The following is a 23,572-nucleotide window of genomic DNA, read 5'->3' as shown; positions in this document are numbered from 1 at the left end:
CTAATTCTTACACACTAAGATTTTTTGATAGGCTGTGTTAATATATTCAAACGCTACTTTTTGACAATTTTTAACACTACTTTTTATTGGTATACTATTCTGACATTTTTTGTTTCCTATAGACTTTTTACTAATATATTCTGATGTTACTTTTTTTTATATTTCTTGTTAATATATTCTAGCATTAGTTTTTGATACTTTTTGTTGATATTTGAATGTTTATTAGTAATCTATCTAATTCTTCTCTTATTAATATTTTCTAGTATTACTTTTTGATAGACTTTTTATTGATATATTCTAACATTTTTTCGATAGACTTTGTTAATATATTCAAACATTTATCAGCAAACTGTTTAATTTTCTCTCTTAGTAAAAATACAAAAAAACTATGTAGGCAATTAAAGTATTTTCTTACTTATCTCTATAAAATTATAAAAAATATCATTAATTAATATATTCAAACATTTATTACCGATCTACTTAAATTTTGTCTCTCAGTTATAAGATACTAAAAATCTTGTACTGTAAGAAATTAAACTATTTTTCTTATTAATCTCAATACAAAATGATAAAAAGTAGCATTAATTAATATATTCAAACATTTATTACCGATATCTATTTAATTTTTCTCTCCCAGTATGATATTAAAAAAAAACTAGTAAGAAATTAAGCTTTTCTCTTACTTATGTCTCTACAAAATGATAAAAAGTAGCAATTAATTAAAGTAACATTAGCTATCATCAATCATTTTAGTGTTAATATTACACTAACCTATTTTTTCTCTCTTCTAAGTAAACAAACATCAAAAGTTATTGTTTGTCTTGATGTTCTTGTTCTTGTTTCAAATGTTCTGGTTTGTTTGTCTGAGCAAATATTAGATTCCTTGACTTGTGTTCATATGTAATTCATTTCTATGTAATGCAGTGTAATCTTTGGCACCGTTTCATTGGTCTTTGTGTAATCAGGGTTGACAAGGCAAGGACAAATATATAAATCATTCCAGTAGAACATTCCCACACACAAACGGAAATACAGACACTTGCACAATAAAAAAAAATCACAGGTGCTCGCTTTCTCTCTCTCTCTCTCTCTCTCTCTCTCTCATTTACACAAGAAAGCATGCACAGTCACTAGAAGAGAGAAACATGATACAAAAAAATGAAAAATAAATAAATGTGTGTAATCTTAAAAATGTAAACTAATGTGTGTGTGGAGAGAGAGAGAGAGAGAGAGAGAGAGAGAGAGAGAGAGAGAGAGAGAGAGAGAGAGAGAGAGAGAGAGAGAGAGAGAGAGAGAGAGAGAGAGAGAGAGAGAGAGAGTATTTACCTCAGCAGTAATTCATCTTGCTTGAATTTGTCATGGTTAAAAGCCTCCAATTTTATAGACATGTTCCCAAAGATTGAGTAGATGCTAGTGGGCAGCTGCAACAACAACAACAACAACAACATGCAGGGTGTGTGTGTGTGTGTGTGTGTGTGTGTGTGTGTGTGTGTGTGTGTGTGTGTGTGTGTGTGTGTGTGTGTGTGTGTGTGTGTGTGTGTGTGTGTGTGTGTGTGTGTGTGTGTGTGTGTGTGTGTGTGTGTGTGTGTGTGTGTGTGTGTGTGTGTGTGTGTGTGTGTGTGTGTGTGTGTGTGTATTTCAAGAAAAGGAAGGTTTTCATGTGTTTTAAAATGGTGTTTCAAGAGGCAGTGTGTGTCTGTGTCTGTGTATATGTGTGTGTTTTCAAGAGAGACAGTTTCAAAAGGAGTGGATATGTACATGAATAAATGTGTCCGTGTGTGTGTGTGTGTGTGTGTGTGTGTGTGTGTGTGTGTGTGTATGCATCAACAAGTGTACATTTACCAAACAGTCTTTACCAAGTGACTGCAAGACAAGAATAAAATGTGTGTGTGTGTGTACCAAGTGACTGCAAGACAAGAATAAAATGTGTGTGTGTGTGTGTGCGTGTGTGTGGAGTGCATCAGTGCAGAAGCTAACAACACACACACACACACACTTTATCCACGTTACCAGTGTACATCAGTGTGTCTGTGCTGTCACTAAGCATACACAATACACCAGCAACAATGCACAGTTAACCTACACACCACAAGCCACTGACCACTACACAGGCTAACCAAAGGTGCTTGTGTCATGTACCAATGCAGGGTTACAATACAGAAAGCCCTCCACATGTGTCCAACAAGTTCAAGGTTACAAGACAAACCCTGATACATTTCTAGCAAGTCCAGGGTTACAAAATCAAGGCAAACATATTTCTAGCAAGCTCAGTGTTATAATATTATGCCCCACAGTTTCTAGCAAGTTCAGGGTCACAATATAAAGGTCCCACAGTATGTAGCAAGTTCATGGTTACAATATCAAGGTAAACAAGGCATATATTCTTTGCTCTCTCACCACAACTATTTTCCAAGGCCACAGAGATGACTAGTGGGGTTTACAATAGTGTTTCTCATGTTAATAATGTAGAAATCTCGTCACTCTCTGCCTCTAGAACCATAAAAACACGTTGATAAACTTGTAAATTTAGATAAAGCCCTTTGAAATAGTGGAGGTGAAATGCAAGTGTTTGAGAAAATGAGCCCAGATTTCTAGCACATTTGGGGTTTCAATATGAAGCCAAACAGTGCCCTTGCAAGTTCAAGGTTACAGCATCAAGGCATTACAGTTTCCTACCAAGTTCCGGGTTACAATATCAAAGCCAAACAGTGTCTAGCAAGTTCAGGGTTATAATATGAAGCCAAACACTGTCTTAGGAAGTTCAGGGTTACAATATGAAAGCATCACAGTTTCTTAACACATGTCATGGGTTTATTTACAGCTGTGGAAGGAAGGTAACTTATAGGAATGAGGTTTGAAGTTTGTTTTGGGATGTTTCTTAATCGTTTTGCCTTTTTTTGTCTAGGGATTGGCAAGTCAAACGTTTTATTCTTTTTTTTCTTCCCTCTTGCATGAAAAATGACTGGTATATCTCTTGTATTTGAATGAATGAAGATTGTTAGCAGATGAGGACAACGGTCAGTGGCAAAGGTTATTCACTTTCCCACCACTGATATATAAAAGGTCAATAAACAATGTACGACCTATACAAAAGTTTCCTTCCTCCCACATACACAATATTAGTGTTTGAAATGTACCGAGTGTCAATTAGTTTCACCCTGCAAAGAAAAATATATTAATCTGTTTTATATGAGCATATCACACAGGCATATCTCAATACATTCTTACATGCATATATTAGAGATTACTTCAGGCATATTGTAAGTTTTAAATGGGGGTATATTAGAGAAATGCAGATATATTTTAGCAAGCTTGTTCTAGAGGTGTTTAAAAGGCATACATTTCCAGCAGGCCTAGTCTAGAGGTCTTTAAAAGGTATAGAAGTATTAGAGGTTATTTAAAAAGGTAAAATATAGGGATTCAACAAGTATATACAAGACAAAGGAAAAAAATTAAAACCTGAATGAGAGAAAACATGAAGAACAGGAATTATCTCACAAAAAAAGGAAAATAGAGAAATAGAATGAAAAACATCAAAGAAAGCAAAAGATAAGAACGTCGATGAAAAACACATGAAACGGGAACAGTAAAATCAAGGCAAAAAAGAATAAATAAATTAATTAATCAAATAAAACAACAAAAAATTAATCAAATAAAATAATTAAAAAAATAACAGATTAAAAAAAATATATATATAGAAATCACTTAGGAAAAAAAAAAAAAATAAATAAATAAATAAGAATGACAACAAACAAATCATTAGCTCCACCCAAAGAGGAATTAATGAACGATGAAAAATTAATCATCAAAACACCTTCTGCAATTCAACACCAGCATAACAACTCTACCACCTTAACCTAACCTAACCTAACCTAACCTAACCTAACCTCACTGAACATACACCCTCTACAACACTACCCCAGTATGAACACATAACCATGCTGTCACTCTCTCTAATGAACTAAAGCTGCCCTATGAAGCACATGCTGTTATGCTGTTATGCTGCTATGCTTAGACACCCAGCCATCTAGCGCTTCTCAAAATGCATCCCAACAAATTGAAATACACATGCCTTCATGCTGACTGGGATAGGAATAGGAGAAACAGCAGTAGAGAAATATAAATGGAGAGAGAAAGAGACTATGTTGAAAAGAATAGAGAGGAATTGGTGAGGCTGGAAAATTTATGAAAAGGAGTAAATAAAGAGAAATGTAAATAAAATAGGATGAGTGGATAATGGAGGAGATATGAATGTAAAAGGAGATAGAAAAATGTGAAGAAGAATTTGAGGAGTGGATAAGACTGGAAATAAATGAATAAGAGTAAATGAAGACAGAAATGTAAAGGAATAATAGGGAGAGTGAGTAAGACTGGAGATATGTAAAATAGGAGGAGAAAATGGAGATAAAGAAATGTAAAAGAGAAATAGGAAAGTGAATAAGGCTGGAAAATTTATGAATAGGAGTAAAAGGAGATAGAAAAATGTAAAGAATAATAAAAAGAGGAAAAGGAAAAAAACATGACATGAAAAGCGGCAATCATGTTATATTAAAAAAAAAAACAAATCGTGCATCAATACCATAAAAAAACGAAAAAACATGCGTCATTGAAAAAGCCAAAAATATATATACAAAAAAAAAAAATCACCAAAATTACAAAATTCAAAGCAAAATACCCCAAAATACACTCCCCACTTGACATAGCTCATTATTAACTCCAGACAACCAATAAACAAGTGACCAATTCTCCAGTTTGTGTGTTTGTGTTGATTTTGACAAGTTCAGAGCCAAAATGAACTATGAATTGAGGAGACACACCCAAGGGAACTCAACCCACGGAACAAAAGGTGTGTTAGAAAAAATACGGAGATAAAGGGAATAAACAGGAAAAATGCTGAATAAACGAAGATAAACGTAGAGAAAAAAAAGGAAAGAGGACAGAATTAAGTGAAAAATGAGAATAAATTGACAAAGAAGGAAAGGGGACAGCATTAAGGATAAAGTAAGGAAATAGAGAACAAAATAAAGAATGAGATAAGGAGAGAGAAAAGTAGAGATTTACACCTCTGAAAATTGAGAGGAGGAAATAGAAAACGAGGAAACAGGAAGAAACAAAGAAGAGATAACAAATTAGAGGAGAAAAAGGAAAGAGATGAAATAAACAAGACAGCAAACAAACCCTTAAAAAAAAAAAGGGAAAAACTAAATCAAAACAAGTCAAAATAAATCAAGACAGATGAGAAAAACTGAAAAAAAGGAAAAAGATGCTTAGGAAGACCAGACCAGACCAGCTTAGACCAACCCAGACCAGCCTAGACCAACCCAGTCCAGACAAGCCCAGACTGGACCAGACCAGACCAGCCCAGTCCAGACAAGCCCAGACTGGACCAGACCAGACCAGCCCAGCCCAGCCTAGACCAGACCAGACCAGCCCAGACTAGACCAGACCAGACAAGCCCAGCCCAAATTAGCCCAGACCAGTCCAGACCAGACCAGACCAGACAAGCCAAGCCCAGACAAGTCAAGCCCAAACTAGTCCAGACCAGACCAGATCAGACCAGCCCAGCCCAAACTAGCCCAGACCAGCCCAGCCCAAATTAGCCAAGACCAGACCAGATCAGACCAGCCCAGCCCAGCCCAAACTAGCCCAGACCAGTCCAGCCCAGACTAGCCCAGACCAGAACAGACCAGGCAGTGTTACCTCCCCAAGAAATCATCGGTCTTAGTGCCGGGCAAGTTAGCATCCCAGTCCCAGCACTCGATATTGATGGTCTGTCGGTGCAGCACATCACACACAGCCTGCCGAGGGGGGAGGTGACTGTGAGGGGGCGTGAGGGGGTGTGAGGGGCGGCCAGTGAGGGTGAGAGGCACTGGGAGATGTGAGTGTAAGAGTGAAGGGAACAAGATAAGGAGTCAAAGTTTATAAAGATATGTTAACTAGATGTTGAAATATTAACCCCTTGTTGAAATGTTAACCCCTTCAGTATTGGGATGCTTTTTAATATTCTACCTAATGTTTTGGTGATTTTATAAAGCTTCATGAACTTATGTGGGGGTTAAAATAGTGAAGACTCAGGCCATTAATCTTCTGAGCTTCGTAGACCCTTCCTATTGTCAATAAAATCGTTTAATCACACCCAAAACTCTAGGTAGAAATGCATCCCTGTACTGAAGGGGTTAAGGAAGAGGAAAAGGAGAAATTGAGTAAGAGAAAAGAGGAATAGATTTTAAAACACCCGAAGTAAGCTGTGAATATATCGCTTACTACTTTATAAAGGTACGTTGAATAGATACTGAATGTAGCAAAGGAAGAAAAGGAGTAATAGAAAAGGATTTAAAAACACCCCAAAGTAAGCTGCGAATAGATTGCTTACTAGTTTATGAAGGTACATTGAATAGATACTGAAATGTACTGAAGGAAGAAGTGAAGGAGAAATGGAGTAATAGAACAGAACATTTAAAAACACCCCAAATAAACGGTCTATATATTCCTTTACAAGTCCATAGAAATACACTGAAGAGAGATAGAAATTTTAAGCAAGAAGGAAAAGAGAAAATGAATAGAAAAGAGAGGAGCAGTTTAAAAAATACCCAAATAAACCCTGAAAATCCTAACAATCAAACAAGACAAGAAGAAAAATGGAAGAAAAAAGAAATGGAATAAAGACAACAGGACAATTTAATAAACCTGAGATGCTGCACTGGGGGAGGGAGGGATGGAGGAGGTGGAAGGGGCAGGGGTAGCAAAACAAGGCACTCTGGCACTGAAGAGGACAGGGTGGGAGGATGGGTAGATGGGGGGAAACTCTGGGGTATCAGGAGGAGGGAAGGGGGAATTAACTGCAGCAGAAGCAAAAACTGGGAAGCCACAAAACCAAACCAAGATTCAAAATACACAATTCTTTAGGCAAACTCTCCATCTTTGACTGCTTACCTGGTGTGTGTGTGTGTGTGTGTGTGTGTGTGTGTGTGTGTGTGTGTGTGTGTGTGTGTGTGTGTGTGTGTGTGTGTGTGTGTGTAGGAAGCCCACTAGAGTAACAGTATATGAATGTGAGCCAATTGGAAACTATGAACACCAATGAAAAGATTGATTGAAGGAAAATAAAGATATATTGAACAAGATTATCGTGACCTTGTACAAGAAACGAGCTTTTATCGACTGCCATATTGGAAGGAATGGATGTTTGAGACACTTATAAATTATTTTCTTACTCTTTTTATGTACTTCTTTCCTTTTCCTTAACTTATGTATGTGTGTATTAATTCTTTTTTATTTTTTTTATTTATGTACGTGCTTATTTCCTATTCATATTAATTTATGTATGTGTATTTATTCATTTATTTATTTTCTTGATTTATGTATGTGTGTATTTATCTGATTTTTTTTCCTCTATCTTACTTTTTTCTCAATTTCTGTATGTGTGTGTGTTTATAAGAAGACGCAGCGAGTGTTGAAATATGCAATACAAGGAACACAAGAGCAAACAGCAGTGATGGTGAGATGAAGTTTGCAATCAGAAGCATGTATTTAGATCACCACACCACACCACACCACACCACACCAAACAACCACCACCACCACCACCACCACCACTGCAAAACAAGCCAATGCAGAAATGGTGCTTTAAATGTCACACTCCAGCAAAAAGTCAGATAGCGAGGATAAAGTTTACTATCAAAAAGCGTGTAAACTCCTTGAACACCACCACACCACCAATGAACCAACACACCGTCACACCAACACCACACAACACCACGCAACACCACACGCCAAGACGCCTCCAGCCATGACACATCACCAGCAGGAAGGCAGATCAACGGAAGCATTATTAGTGAGAAAAAACAGAAAAACAAAAAACCCTGTGTGTGTGAAGGTTGGCATTGCGTTTTTTTTTTTTTTTTTTTTTGCCGATAGCTATTTTTCTTGTTTTTTTTATTTTTGATGTTTTTTTTTATTTAAGTTTTTATTTTTTTCTTCCTTGCTTGTTCTAGATACTTTTTTTTCCAGTATTCTTTGCTGTTAAATATTTAAGTAAACTTCGAAAACATCTTGCTTCATTTATCTTTCAAAAAACGCATTATTTACTAATACACATATAAAACGATTCTTCATAACTTCAACCTTCTTTTCAATTAAATATTTAAGTAAACGTCTAAACATCTCTCTTCATTTATCTTCCAAAAAACACATTATTTTCTAGTAAACTCGTAAAAATCTTCTTAACTTCAACCTGACTTATCTTTCAACACATTAACCCCTTCAGTACCATGACACTTTTCCATATTCATTCTGGTGACTATTTGGTGATTTTATACAGCTTCCAAAACTCATGTGGGAGATTAAAATAGTGAAGACTGTGGCCATTAATCTTCTGAAAATATAGACTCTTGCTAATGTCAATAAAATGGTCTAATCACACCAAAATTTCACGCTAAAAATGTGCTCCAGTACTGAAGGGATTAATTAAAGCATGTATGGAACACTATTAGTTTTTTATTCAGGTTCAGAATCTTATTAAATGCATCACAGTTTTCCAGCAAGCCAGAACAAATTTATCTTTTTCATTTCAAATTTGAGTTTTTTTTTTTATTTTTAAGGATGAATCTTGTGACATGCAGAGTGATATGCAGGGAGGAGTCAGTCAGTGAGTCAATATTAACAGACTCAAATGCAGGGAGGGATGAGTCACTAAGCTAAACCTTGTACTGTGACTCAATTGTAAGGAAAAGTTGAGTCAAATATCCAACGCTTTGTGACTCAATTGTAAGGAAGGTCATACAAGTCAGGGAGGCAATTTGGAGTGACTCAATATGCAGGAAAGGATGAGTCACTGAACCAAACCTTATAGACTCTATGGCAAGAAAAATTTGAGTCAGCTAAATTTTCAAGCTTTGTAATGCGACTCAACTGTAAGGAAGGTCAAATGAGTCAATAAGTGAATAAGAGTGACTCGATATGCAGGGAGGGATGTCACTGAACCAAGCCTTGTACTGCGACTCAATGGAAAAAGTTGAGTCAAATATTCAACGCTTTGTGACTCGATTGTAAGGAAAGTCATCATCATCATCATCATTTTCATTCAACATTCGCATTTTTTCCATTTATGGTGAGGTTGGACGGGCAATGACTCTACTTTCCATAACTGGCAATCTTGTGCAGGGAAAGTCATAAGAGTTAATTTGCAGGCAAGGATGAGTCACTGGACCAAGGCCTTATACTGTGACTTAACCACAAGGACAGGTTGAGTCAGTTAAGTATCCAAGTTTTGTAATGTGACTCAATTGCAAGCAAGGTCAAATGAGTCAGTAAGTGAAGCAGTGACTCACAATACTCAGGGAAGGATGAGTCAATTGAATAACAAAGCCATTATACTGTGACTCAATTGCCAGGAAGATAAAAAAAAAAAAAGGCAATAAATGAATCTGACTCAAAATATGCAGAGGTCATAATTATCAGCGAATCTTTAATCAGTGACTCAAGTTTGCAGGAAGGATCAAAATATTAGCAAATCCTTATTCATAGTGACTTGAATATGCACCTTACAGTTCTTCCTCCCCATGCAAGGTGCGGAACACCCAGACACAGAGGGTACACACCATGCCAACCCTCACACACACACACATATGTACACACACACACCCGACAGCACAAGTAAGCCTCACCCACCACGCACCACCACCACCGAGCCACCACCACCAGTACCTTCCCAGAAAGTCATCGTTCTCATAAGACTTGAGGGGGCTATAGTCATAATCCCAGCACTCTATTGTCACTCGCTGCCTGCGTATCACATTGGCGAGTGCCTGGCGGAGACCGGAGCCAATCAGAAAAAGGCACACTGCTAACCTAACCAATATTTGCTAATCTACGTATACTAATTTATCCTATTCTATTCCTTTGTTATCTTGCTTAATTAAAAAGAACCTTCCTATTTTATTTTTTCTGAGGCCAACTGGTGAATATCCTTGCCATATAATTCACTCCTATAAAATGAAGCAATACTAACTTCATACACCATTTAAAACTTCCTTCGATATCTTCCTTAATTCAAAAGAACCTTCCTATTTTTTTTTTTTTTTTCTGAGGTGAGCTGGTGAATATCCTTGCCATCTAAGTCACTCCTATAAAATGAACCAGTACTAACTTTACACACCACTTAAAATGTCTTCCTTTCATACCTTGCTTAATTCAAAAGTTCCGTAATCTTAATTCATTTAGTTTTTATTCTAAAGTGATTAAGACAAGAAAAGGATTAACATTTCTTCTTTTGATATTTACTTCAACTGAAAAAGACTTCCTATCTCCTCTTCATTTTTTATTCTGAAGTGATCTAGAAAAAAGGAAGAAAAAGCAGGAGTAGGGAGAGGATAAACAACAAGAAACACTACCATAACCTTTCCTTCCTATCTTCCCTATCTATTTTTCCTGAAGTGAAGACAACAAAAGGAAGAAAGTAAGCAAGAGAAGGGAGAGGTTAAACAAGAAACACTACTATAATCTTTCCTCCCTATCTTGTTTAGTTTTCCTGAAGAGATGAAGACAGCACAAGGAGGAGAGAGAATAAGTGAGAGGAGGGGATGAATAAGAAGAAACACTACCTTAAGCTTGCCTCGCGTACTCAAAACTGAATAAGAGAGATGAGAATGAAAATATGAAAAAAATACTAACCAAAGCTTTCCTTGTGTACTCAAAACTGAATTAGAAAGAGAAGGAAGAAAATAATAAAATAAAGATATAACAAGAACTAATCCAACCTTTCCTTATGGTACTCAAAACAGAATAAGAGGAGGAAGAAATAAAAATGTTAACTTAACCTTTTCTTATGTACTCAAAGCAGAATAAGAGAGAGAAGGAAGAAAATAACAAAATATGAAAATAAGAAATATTACTCTAACTTTTTTATTTTTTTTATTTATACCATGTGGTCTTTCCTTACGTACTCAAAACAGAATAAGAGAGGAGGAAGAAAATATGAAAAAATGCTAACCTAAGCTTTTCTTGTGTACTCAAAACTGAATTAGAGAGAGAAAAGGATGAAAATAACAATAAAATAAGAAAATAACAAGAAATATTAATCTAACCTTTCCTTACACACTCAAAACTCGCCTCCGTCAACACAACTCCCAAATTAAAACCACTTCCTTATACCTAAAAAATAAAACAAAATAAAATAAAATAAACAAATAAATAAAGATGAAAATTTATAACAAACAAACAACAACAACAACAACTAGAGTGCCATCAGAACCACAGAACAATTTTTATACACACTACAGAAAAAAAAAATACTTTAGTTTGTCCCCACAAAAAATGACCTGGAAGGGAAAGAAAACGTGAAGTGCTGATTGTGCTGAGGAGGGAACAATGATACAAGGAGGAGGAGGAGGAGGAGGAGGAGGAGGAGGAGGACTACAAGAAAAGTACCAGGAACAAGAGGACTAGAAGGAGGAGGAGGAGGAGGAGGAGGAGGAGGAGGAGGAGGAGGAGGAGGAGGAGGAGGAGGAGGAGGAGGAGGAGGACTACAAGAAAAAGTAATTAAACAAGAAAATTAGAAGGAGGAGGAGGAGGAGGAGGAGGAGGAGGAGGAGGAGGAGGAGGAGGAGGAGGAGGAGGAGGAGGAGGAGGAGGACGAGGAGGACGAGGAGGAGGAGAAGGCAATAATACAAGAACAAAAAAAGGAGGGTAAGGATTAAAACACTGAAGCATACACAAGATTAGTACAAGCAAACACAAACACACACACACAAACACACACCACCCACAATGCACTACGCCACACACCAGACACCAGGCATATGTTAGTCACCAGTGCAGCACCAAATAGTCACGTGTTTGAGTGCGTTTGAGTGTTAAAGTGCTGGTGCGTTTGTGTGTGTGTGTGCGTGTGTGTGAGGGTGCAGTGAGGTGATATGGCTATCTTGGTGAGGGGAAAGTGGGGGGAAATTGATGGGGGATTGTCTGTGTTTGGAGATGAGAGAGAGAGAGAGAGAGAGAGAGAGAGAGAGAGAGAGAGAGAGAGAGAGAGAGAGAGAGAGAGAGAGAGAGAGAGAGAGAGAGAGAGTGAGTGTCTGAGTCAGTGGAGAGATGGTGGAAGGGAGTAACTGGTTTTATCTCTCTCTCTCTCTCTCTCTCTCTCTCTCTTATCGACTGGAGTGGGAGTGAGAGAGGAGTGGCAAGAGGAAAGAGTACAAGTCACTACTCTCACTATGTACACTGTTACTCTCACTCACTCACTCACTCACTCACTCACTCACTCACTCACTCATTCTCCCTCACTATATTTTTTTATCATTTATTCATTCATTAAATTCTTCCAAGTCACTGCTCTCACTATGTACAGCTATTCTCTCTCTCTCTCTCTCTCTCTCTCTCTCTCTCTCTCTCTCTCTCATACACAGACTTTTACAAACACAAACATTCACTCTCTCACTCACACACAAACACAGCATCTCTCTCTATCTCTCTCTCTCTCACACACACGCATGCACGCTACCTCTTATGCTCACACACTCGCTCTCTCTCTCTCTTTCTCACACACACACACACACACAGCCTCTCACCTCCCCAAAAGATCGTCGTTGTTGAGCCCATCATCCACATCAAACACCTCAAACACAACCTCTTGGCCATGGAGATCATTGACCAGAAACTGAGAGGAGGAGGAGGAGAACCAGGGTCATGGGAGAGGCCTGGATTAAACACCACACACCACACACACCACACATGGGTCATCAGTACACCATAAAGGGGAGGTATTTCAAGGAGGGTATACTTATGAGGGGTTTAAAGGAAGGGAGGTACCAGGCACAGGTGAGGGGCAGTGATTTTTAGGGGAGCTACACTTCTATGGGATTAAAGGTTGGGAAGGGGGTAATGCTAGACAATGGGGGTATGTCAGGGGGCCATACTTAAAAGGGATTAACCTCTTCAGTACCATGTCGTGTTTTCGTTTTTATTCTGGCGACTATTTGGGGATTCTATACAGCTTCAGAAACTCTTGTGGGGGATTAAAATAGTGAAGACTGTGGTATTAATCTTCTGACCTCCATAGACTCTTTAGAATGTCAATAAAATCGTCTAAATTCTATACGGCTTTAGAAACTGACGTGACGGGGGGGGATTAAAATCTTGAAAAGACTGACCATTGATCTTCTGACCTCCATAGACCCTTCCTAATGTCAATAAAATAGTCTAATCATACCCAGAACTCGTGATAAAAATGCATCCCAATACTGAAGGGATTATAGTGAAGACTGTGGCCATTAATCTTGTGACCTCCATAGACGCTTCCTAATGTCAATAAAGTCATCTAATCACACACAAAAAACATGACAAAAATGCGTTCCAGTACTGAAGAGGTTAAGAGTCGGAGCAGGGGAACACCACACAAGGGAGGGGATGTAATGGCACCACACACACCGTAGGGATTAAGAGTAGGACCTGGGAACACCATACAAAGGAACAGATATATCAGAGCACTACACACACACACACACACACACACACACACACACCAGGGGCTAAGGGGTGTGTGTGGAGGGAGGTGGGGGTAGGCAGGGCAGTTGACTCCTGATCTGAGAAAAAGAATCGTTCTGCAAATAAAGCCATTACAAACACACCACAACGCACTCTGGTTCGAACTGACAGCTGCCTGCGTTTGAACTGAAATAAAAAATGCAGTGAAGGAAATTATAATGAAAGGAAAAGAGGAAAGTGATGTGACAGAAGCCGATTGGAGGATGAAAAGGCTATCAAAAAATCCTGGACCAAAAAAAAATGAAATAGAATGAAAGGAATCAAAATCTAATGGTCACTTTCGTACTCTCAAAAACACACCCTAAAAACAAGCAAGGGACAATTTTCTAGGTATCAAAGACAACAAAACTTTAAAAAAATCAAGACAAACTATTTCTAAGTATCACAAACAACTCACACTAAAAATAATATCAAGGGACCATTTTCTTAGTCTCAAAAACAATTCATACTAAAAAAACAAATAACGGATAATTTTCTTCGCTTCAAAAGGAATAAAACGAAAAAATATCAAGACAATCCATTTTTTAAGTATCACAAATTAACTCGTACTAAGAAAAAAAAACCAAGAGGCAGTTTTCTTACAATTTTCTTAGTCTTAAAGCAACAAAACCTAAAAACAACTCTTACTAATAAAAAATAATAAGGGGCAATTTTAGTTTCAAAAGCACAAAAACTTTAAAACTTATTAATTGTCTTTGCCTCAAAATCAACAAAACCTAAAAAAAATCAAGACAAACCATTTTTTTAGTCTCAAAACAACTCGAACTAAGAAAAAAAAAGGAAAGGACAATTTTTCTAGTCTCAAAAGCACCAAAACTTTAAAAAAATCAAGACCAACCAATTTTTTAGTCTCAAAACAACTCGTACTAAAAAAAAAATATGGAGGGCAATTTTCTTACAATTTTTTTAGTCTCAAAAACAACAATCTTCAAAAATCAAGAACTCATTTTCAAGTATCACACAAACATTTTAGTGAAGTTGGAGGGACGGTGGAGGGACTGTGGAGGGACTGTGAAGGGACTGCGGAAGGACGGTGAAGGGAAATGAGGTAAGGTAAGGGAGGAGGCGTCACACAAACTTGGAGGGATGGAGGAGATGTGTGGAGAGAGAAGAAACAGAGAGAGAGAGAGAGGCTTCCATGGTGAGGAGGGAAGGAAGAAGGAGGAAGAGAGAGAGAGGAGAGAAAGGGAAGGTGGGGAGAGAGAGCGAATGAAGGAGAGCAGAGGAGGGAGAAGTATGGAGAAATAGTCGTTAGTAGTAATTGTGGTAGAAAACCATGATTGTATGTTGTAATTGTGATAGATTGTGGTTATTATGGGAAGGAGAGACAGAGAGGGAAGGAGGAAGAGGGGAAGAGATAAGGTACAGACATGTTCTGGAGAGGATAAGGAGCCACAGGGAACAAGTACTGATGTCTGCAGAGTGTCAGGGAAAGACTAATGAAATGAAAGCTTGCAAAAATATAGTAGGGAGGGAAATGAGGATGCAGGAGAAAGATAAGGTGGTGTTCAGAGTCCTAGCAAGTACACGGAGCTGTAGGGAGTAGGGGTGGGGGAGCATCAGGGAAAAGAACACTTACAAAATATATATGGAGAGAAGTGGGAGGAAGGAAGGAAAGTATAATGGGGAAGGTAAGGTGAGTTCTGTGTTCTGGTGAGATTAAGAAAATGCAGGAACAAGTAATGGTGTGTGGGAGTGTCAGGGAAAGACTAATGAAATAGAAGCTTACAAAATATAGTACAGAGAGAAGGTACAATGGGGAAGGAGGGAAGGTAGGGTGTTCAGGGTCCTGGAAAGTATAAGGAGCTGCAGGGAATAAGTACTGGTGTGTGGGGGTGTCAGGAAAAGGTTAATGAAATAGAAGCTTACAAAAATATAGTAGGGAGAGAAGATAGGATGGGGAAGAAGGGAAGGTAAGGTGTTCAGGGTCCTGGCAAGATAAGGAGTTGCAGGGAATAAGTACTGGTGTGGGGGGGCGTCAGGGAGAGGTGTATGAAATGGACACACGTGAAAATGCGTCAAAATCAGTTGTGGTTTTTACGTAAAGTTACAAAACCTAATTAAACCTGATGTCCCTGAAAAATTATGAATATCTGGTAGAACAATGAATGAAAACACTACAACTCAACCCGACAAGCTTAAAAGAACATCATAAACACACACCACTAACTCCAAAACCTTCACAACCAAAGCCTTTCCTAGTAATACATGATACAAGACTCTGCCCTCACACCCTGTATAATGGAGGGAGTTTGTGTCACACCCTGTATAACGGAAGGAGTCTGCATCACACCCTGTATAAGAGGAAAATAGTGATGAACCTTACTAGCTTAAACAGAAAAAAGAAGAAAGAAAAAGTAAACTGTATGTGAAAAAAATGTTGATAAACCTTACCAGCTTAAAAAAAAAAAAAAAAAAAAAAAGTGACAGTGCTATACATCAAAGACTTCCAACAGCTTGAGTCTTTCCTAATAACACAAGAGTCTGCCCCCACACCCTGTATATTGGAAGGAGTTTGTGTCACACCCTGTATAAGAAAAAATAGTGATGAATCTTGCTAGCTTAAAAAAAAAAAAAAAAAAAGAGAAAACGATGGAAAATGCAGAACTATACATCAAAAAGCAGCTCCAGACTTTCCAAATACAAGAGTCTGCCTTCACACACCCTCATGGAAAAAAATTAAACTAATGAAAAAGAAAAAGGAAAAGAAAAAAAAAAAAATAGTGATCATGAATATACAGTCCCATACACCAAAAACATCCACATTTAGAGTCTTTCCAAATTAACAAGTCCACGCTGACATCAACCCACATCAACACATCCACACAGCATCCACACATAGCAAGCCCACCATCAATTAACCCACACACAGTTAAGGACACAATCAAGACCTCTTAAGCCCCAAGCCAGCCCTGTTGCATGCCTGGCTTAGTGGAATGTTTCATGTCTGGTTTTTTGTTACATTTTGTCTTGTTCCTCTTCTTGTGTTTCTCTTTACTGTTTATTCTCCTCCTCCTCCTACTCCTCATTCTTTTGTCTTATTCCTCCTCCTTCTCTTGTGTTTCTCATTCCTGTTCATTCTCCTCCTCCTCCTCCTCCTGTTCTCTTCTTCATTCCTGTACATTCACATTCTCCTCCTCCTGTCTTCATTCATGTTCAATCGTCGCCGCCGCCACCGCCTCCTCCTCCTCCTCCGGCAAGTCCATCCATCAGACATGCTCAGGCAGGGACAGTTTATAATGCAATGTTTTGTTTCTTGGATGCAATGAAGGAGAGGAATTTAAGACAAGGTATGTGTTTTAAAAGAGGGATTTTTTTTTCCTTTTTGTGTGTGTGTGTGTGTTTGTGTCACTTGATGTGGTTCCAAGTGTTTGAAGTGGTGGTGTGATTGTGAGTGTTTGTTTTGTTGTATTGCATATGATTGTGTTTTTAAAGGGATTTATTTTTTTGCTTCTATGTAGAATTTGTAAGTATTTATATCAATACCGGTCATTTTTAACACCACCTACACCAGGGTTTCTCAACATAGGCCACAGCCATGAGAAATTTTCAAAGTCCACAGAACAGAAAATATAAAAATTATTGGCTATGAGGGCCCATGGGGGGCCACAAGGAGGCCATAGAACTTCCTGAGTTTGCATTGATCATATAAGCATAATAATTCCTTATTTGTTTGATGATGTTTTCTTGTGAGGTGTCGTACTGCTTCCCTTAGCAATTTCAGTGTCTTTTCACTCTCATCCCGATAACATTCACTTCCAATGAGATTCTAACTACATGGATTCATTTTGTTTTATAATACATATATTCTTTTAAGTTTTTAATAAAATTTTCAACCAAAGTACAAAGTACAAAAATGGTTGACAATTGTGTTTGCTTTCATAATTGTTGTATGCTTATTTGTGAATTATCAAACAAAATTTGCTCCCAAATGAAGTTGAAAAGCTTTAAATAGACATTGACTGTCCTGGGAGTCCTTGTTGCTTTACGCTTGTTTGTGAGTTTTCTAAATCAAATTTTCACCAACATTATGAAGCTTATTCATTTACTGGTGGAGTATGAATTTCAAGTCCACAGTTCTCTCCTAACAACGAGCACTGCTGTATTTACTTCCCATGATGCAGTAAGTTATGGGGGCCACGAAAACTCACATTATCTTGGAGGGGACACTGCCAAAAAAATATTGAGAAACCCTGCACTACACCACCAACACAACCTGTCACTGTACCTGGACAAACACCTCAAAATGTACCTCTATCAAACAAACTGTGAACTTTTGACTGCACGCACCAATGGCAGACTAGAGTGTTAAGTGCCTGTCTCTGGTAGACTTGTGAACCAATTTACCACTTCAACACCACTTCCACTAACCACTTCAAACACACTTCAATATAATATCTTGACATTTCAACACCAACACCACACCACTTCCAATAACCACTTCAAACACCACTTACTATCTTGCCATTTCAACACCACTTCCACTAACCATTTTAACATCATTTCAACACCACTTACACTCACCATTTCATCACTTCAACACCACCATTCCACTAACCACTTCATTACTACTTCAACACCACTTCCACTAACCACTCACTATCAACAGAAAACGAGACAACCAACCACTCCAGATTAACTCAAGAGGGGAAATAGGTGCCAAAGAAATAATACACCATAGGACAGCATAAATAAGGGTGTTTAGAGTTATTCCCCCCAGAGAGAGAGAGAGAGAGAGAAGTTGCTGCAATAAAGGGTTGGAATTATTAGGATCTGAAAGGAAAAGTTTGTTAAAAATTGACTGGATTAATATTTTTTTTGTTGTTGTTATCTCAAAATGTTCTGATAGTTTTTTTGGGGGTCTATTTATTTATCTATTTATCTAATTTGTATTATCGTCTATGAAATTTGAATGCATGTTGTTTTTGTCAAGTTCCTTCTAATGGTTCTCTATTTTTTATTGTATTACCTCAAAAATTAAGATTAATTGGGCTTTTTTATTCATTTATTTATTTAACTTGTATTGTCAACTCTGAAATACTGCAAGTTTTTATATTTTTGTGAATTTCATTTTAATGGTTCTCTTTTATTGTATTGACTGAAAAAGTTCTGAAATTGATGTCTTGTTTTCTATCTTTATTCATTCATTAACTTGTATTGTCACATCTGAAATTTAAAATATGTATTATCTTGGCCAAATTCCTTCTAATACTTCTTAACCATCCTTTAAACTCAGTGACACACTAGACCAGCCTTTACAAAAACCACGACGGACTTCTAACAACACTCAATAAAAAAATAAATAAATAAAAAAATAGAAAAATGCTTAAAAATACCTTTAAACTTAGTGATAGACTACAATTTAAACTAGCCTGTCTTAGAAAATGACCTCCCCCCACCCCACACACACCCTCAGAAAGACCCCCTCCACACTGGCCCCCCCTAAGGAAGACCACCACCCACCACATACACTCAGGAAAATCCCCAGCCTACATACCATCAGAAAGACCCATTCCCAGCCCATACACCCTCAGAAAGACCCATTCCCAGCCCATACACCCACAGAAAGACCCCTTCCCAGCTCATACACCCTCAGAAAGACCCCTTCTTATCCCATACACCCTTAGAAGACCCTCCTCCCAATCTACACCCTAAGAAAGACCTCCCTTACATCCCATACACCCTCAGAAGGACCCCTTTTTATCCCATACACCCACAGGAAGACCCTCCATCCTATCCCCCTTCAGGAAAACCCCCAACCCACACATAACCCCCCTCAGAATCATCCCAAATCCCCACACCCTCAAAAATCCCCATATCATATCAAAAAAAGGAAAATAAAGACCTTTGCCCCCACAGGAAGACCCCCCCAAGGACTCACCTCACACGCGTAGTCCCACTTGGGGTTGATGGTGTTGTTGATGGTCTTGGTCTGGAATTTCTGAGCCCCGAGTCGCAGGATGCAGTAAGGATCTGATTTGCCCATCCCCATCAGCCCCACGTCCTTCTTCATTAAATTCTTGGCTTCGATTACTTGGATACGCAGGACACCCTAGGACAGAGAGAGGGAGAGAGGTGTTATTTTCTTATTTTTCTTCACCTATATCTATTCTAATTCTCTAGCACAGTTGACCCATCCTACATAGGTACATCCCTAAACACTCTTATCCTTATCTTAAACTTATCCTGACCAGTTTCTCTTATCCAAAAAACATATATCTAGTGCCTTCTCAAGTGGTCTTCTCTTTTTTTTTGTTTACGTTATGGCCTATAGCATTTCTAGGTTCGAGTATAGGAAGTGCTGTTCACCTTCCCCCTACAGGCTATTTTATTTTAAGTGGTACCCATATTAGGGACCCATCTCACCACCCAAGCGCATCTTTGGTGTAAGGCAATTACACCTTCATCTAGAACCTGGGTATCACGGTGACATGTAGGTAACTTTAAACCACTCAACAAATGACAGTTTCAAGGTGGCGTGTGGTGGGATTCAAACTACACATGGATGTCTGCCTGATCCCACATTCACCACCTTAACTGTTCCACCACCTCCCATCTATCTGACACATTCAAACACAAGCCCCAACACCATTCCAAACTCTCTCCCATAGCCAACACCAAAGGTCCCTAACCCCTGGGCTGTGGTCTGGTACCGGTCCGTAGGTCAATTGGTATCGGACCGTACAGAAGGAAAAAATAACTTTCATTATTTCCGTTCTGTTTACAATCTAATTCTGAATGATGTTTGCTGTACCTCCTTTACTTATATCAGCAGCATCCACGTCTTTGAAATGCCTCTTCACAAAAATAAATCAAACATGTCCCAATATCCTGCCAAACACTCTTATATACCCAAACACATGCACACCACCCTGCCAAACACTCTTATATACCCAAACACATATCCCGAACACACTCATCAAAACCTAGGAAAGAAATTAAGGAAAAAAATAAATAAACTGAAGAATTAACAAGAAGAACTAACTAAAGGAGACAAAAATACAAAAAAAAAATAGATGAAAAATAAATTAGACTAAATAACATCAGATGGAAGGAGGAAAAGGATACTCACGGCAGGAGCAGGACACTTCAGCTCAGCGATGTTGATGTCCTCCACTAACTGAATAGGATACCGGTTAGGCAGCACCATCATGTGGGCTATCTGCTCCGTAACGATGCTGCGGAGGATGTCACTGTGGAGGACGGAGGATGCATGAGTGGATAAGTGGATATAAGATTGAAGGATGAGAAAATGTAGGAGTGTTTAGAAAGTCGAAGATTGTAGGATCTGAAGGATAGAAAAAAAAGGAGCGAGATTTAAAAAGGATGCATGTGGAAGTGAAGGATGAGAAAATGTGGATAGATTACAATATTAAAGATTGTAGGATTGACTGAAAGGATTGAAATATGAAAGTGGAGAGATTAGAAGGTAGAAGACTGTAGGATTTGAAGGATAAGTGAGTGGATAAATAGATGTGGGAGTAAAGGATGGAGAAATGTGCTTGTAGGATTGAAGGATTGGAATGTGGAGTGATTAGGAAGGATGTAGGATTAATTGAAGGATAGAAAAAAAAACAATGATAGAGATGTATAAAAGGATGGATGTGGAGAGTGCAGGATGGGTTAAAATGAGGGTGAAGGAGGGATGAGTGACTGTAGGATTGAAGGATGAGAAAATGTAGGTAGAAGGATTAAAAAGTGGAAAAGGTAGGATAGAAGGATAGGAAAAAAGTGAGATGTAAAAGGATGCATGTGGAAGTGAAGGATGAGAAAATATGGATGGATAAGGATGTGGAAGATTGAAGGATGATAAAAAGGATGATAAAAAAAAAAGTGACAAAAAGAAATGGAAAAACAAAAAAGAAAAAAAGTAAGGTGGAAAGAAAGAAGGATAAGAAAAATAAGAGAATGAAAAGAATTAAAAAGTGAAGGATGAACAAGAAATAGAGAAAAAATAAATGAAAATAAAAGATGAAAAGAAATATGACAAAATTAGAGAGAGAGAGAGAGAGAGAGAGAGAGAGAGAGAGAGAGAGAGAGAGAGAGAGAGAGAGAGAGAGAGAGATAGAGTAGGTGAATGCATAATGTATAAAGGTAAAGAGGTGATGAGGGTGATGAAAGGGACACCATACACCACACCTGTGCACCACCACTACCACCATCACCATCAACACCACCACCACAACCACCACCACCACATCCATCCACTTTTTCAATGCAAACACCTGTAAAAATATGAATCACCACACACACACACACACACACACACACACACACACACAGGCGAGTTATTTCAGCTTAACGACTCAGGTGAAGCTTACACACCTGACAGCCACACATATGTCAAGTGTCTAAACTATCCCCCTCCCCTCCCCTCCCATCACCTCTCCCATACACCCCTCCCCTCACCTCACCTCTCCCATACAAACATACTAACAAACATACCCAAAGATTAATGATGTATACTACTGAATATAAACACACACACACACACACACACACCAGACAAACACACGCACGCAGAAAAAAAAATAAAAAACAGCCTTATCATAACTTAGAAAAAAATCATAGAACACACACACACACACACACACACCTTAATCCTGGCATATCAAACACATCCGCCAGTCCGATGAGGTTGAAGTCGACATCAGGGTTATTGAGGAAGAACACCTGCAGGCCACCAACCAGCGGGATCTGCCTCACCAGGGCTTCATCACCACTCGCATCCTCCCGAGATCTGCGGAGAAGGACCAGGAGGTGAGGAGGTGGTGATATGGTGAGAAGAGGTGAGAAGAGGTGAGAGGAGGAGGAGGAGGAGGAGGAGGAGGAGGAGGAGGAGGAGGAGGAGGAGGAGGAGGAGGAGGAGGTGGAGGCATTAAGATTTGAGACAGAAGAGAGGGAGCAGGAGGAAGATAAGAGGAGGAAGAGTGTTTGGAAAGAAGATGAGGAGGAGGAGGAGGAGGAAGAGAGAGAAGAGAGAGAGAGAGAGAGAGAGAGAGAGAGAGAGAGAGAGAGAGAGAGAGAGAAAAAAAAACTTAAAACTAATAAACAAAAATAACCTACTGCAAATTCTGAACACAGACAACCTGATAGAAAAATAAATAAATAAATAAATAAATAAAAAATAAACAAGTAAATAAGACAAAATAAAGATGACAACAACACAAAGAAAATCAGTCAAAACAAAACAAAAACAACAACAACAACAACAACAACTACTACTACTACTACTACTACTACTACAACTACAACAATTACCTGGAGGTCCTTAATGCCCATCTTGAACTTGGAAACGCTCACCTCAAACTTGCAATCCCCAGCGTACCTGCCAACACAAAGGAACACAAACGTACAAACACACGGAACACTTTGGGGGCAGAAATCAGCCACATATTACAACACCATTTCTCAAAACACACCCCAACACTGCAAGACACTCAAAAACACACTCTAACACTCCAAACACACACTGAACACACTACACACTCACCACACACCACACAATCAGTCATACACCATTTCTCAAAACACACACCAACACCAAGACTCTCAGAAACACACTAACACACCCCAATAAATCCTAAACACACCACACATTTGCCACACTCCAAGAACACACCCTTAAATACACCCAAATACTGTCAAAACACACCCAACACACACAAATACACATTACACCCTAACAAATATATTCCAACACCCAAACACAGCCGACACACACCAAAACACACCCAACACACCTCAAAACACACCTGACACACCTCAAAAAACACCCAACACACCTCAAAACGCAACTGACACACCCCACACTTCAAAACACACCCAACACACCTCAAAACACACCCACTACACCCTCAACACACCTAACACACCTCAAAACACTCCCAACACACCAAAACACACCAAAAACACATTGAAAACACCCCAAAACACCCTCAAATACACCCCACACATCTCCGTGACACACCCGGCACACCACAAACACCCAACACTCACGCAAAATCCATGTCCATAATGATCTCGTGGCGTGAAG

General features: G+C 38.6%; 1 protein-coding gene across 1 annotated transcript in view; it reads right to left on the bottom strand.

Moving 5' to 3' along the window:
- The window catches only part of LOC123518354 (extended synaptotagmin-1-like), a 55,369-nt gene that overhangs the window by 24,664 nt on the left and 7,133 nt on the right, over positions 1–23,572 (bottom strand). The window contains 7 exon segments of the mRNA XM_045279136.1: positions 12,561–12,649; positions 19,418–19,588; positions 20,609–20,729; positions 22,133–22,244; positions 22,247–22,275; positions 22,796–22,864; positions 23,536–23,572. The exon segment at positions 23,536–23,572 is cut by the window's right edge and continues 178 nt beyond it. Of these exon segments, the coding sequence (XP_045135071.1) occupies positions 12,561–12,649; positions 19,418–19,588; positions 20,609–20,729; positions 22,133–22,244; positions 22,247–22,275; positions 22,796–22,864; positions 23,536–23,572 (628 nt within the window).

The sequence above is a fragment of the Portunus trituberculatus genome, chromosome 6, assembly GCF_017591435.1.
Source record: "Portunus trituberculatus isolate SZX2019 chromosome 6, ASM1759143v1, whole genome shotgun sequence".
NCBI classification, from domain to species: Eukaryota; Metazoa; Arthropoda; class Malacostraca; order Decapoda; family Portunidae; genus Portunus; species Portunus trituberculatus.
This window is presented reverse-complemented; position numbering and strand designations above follow the sequence as displayed.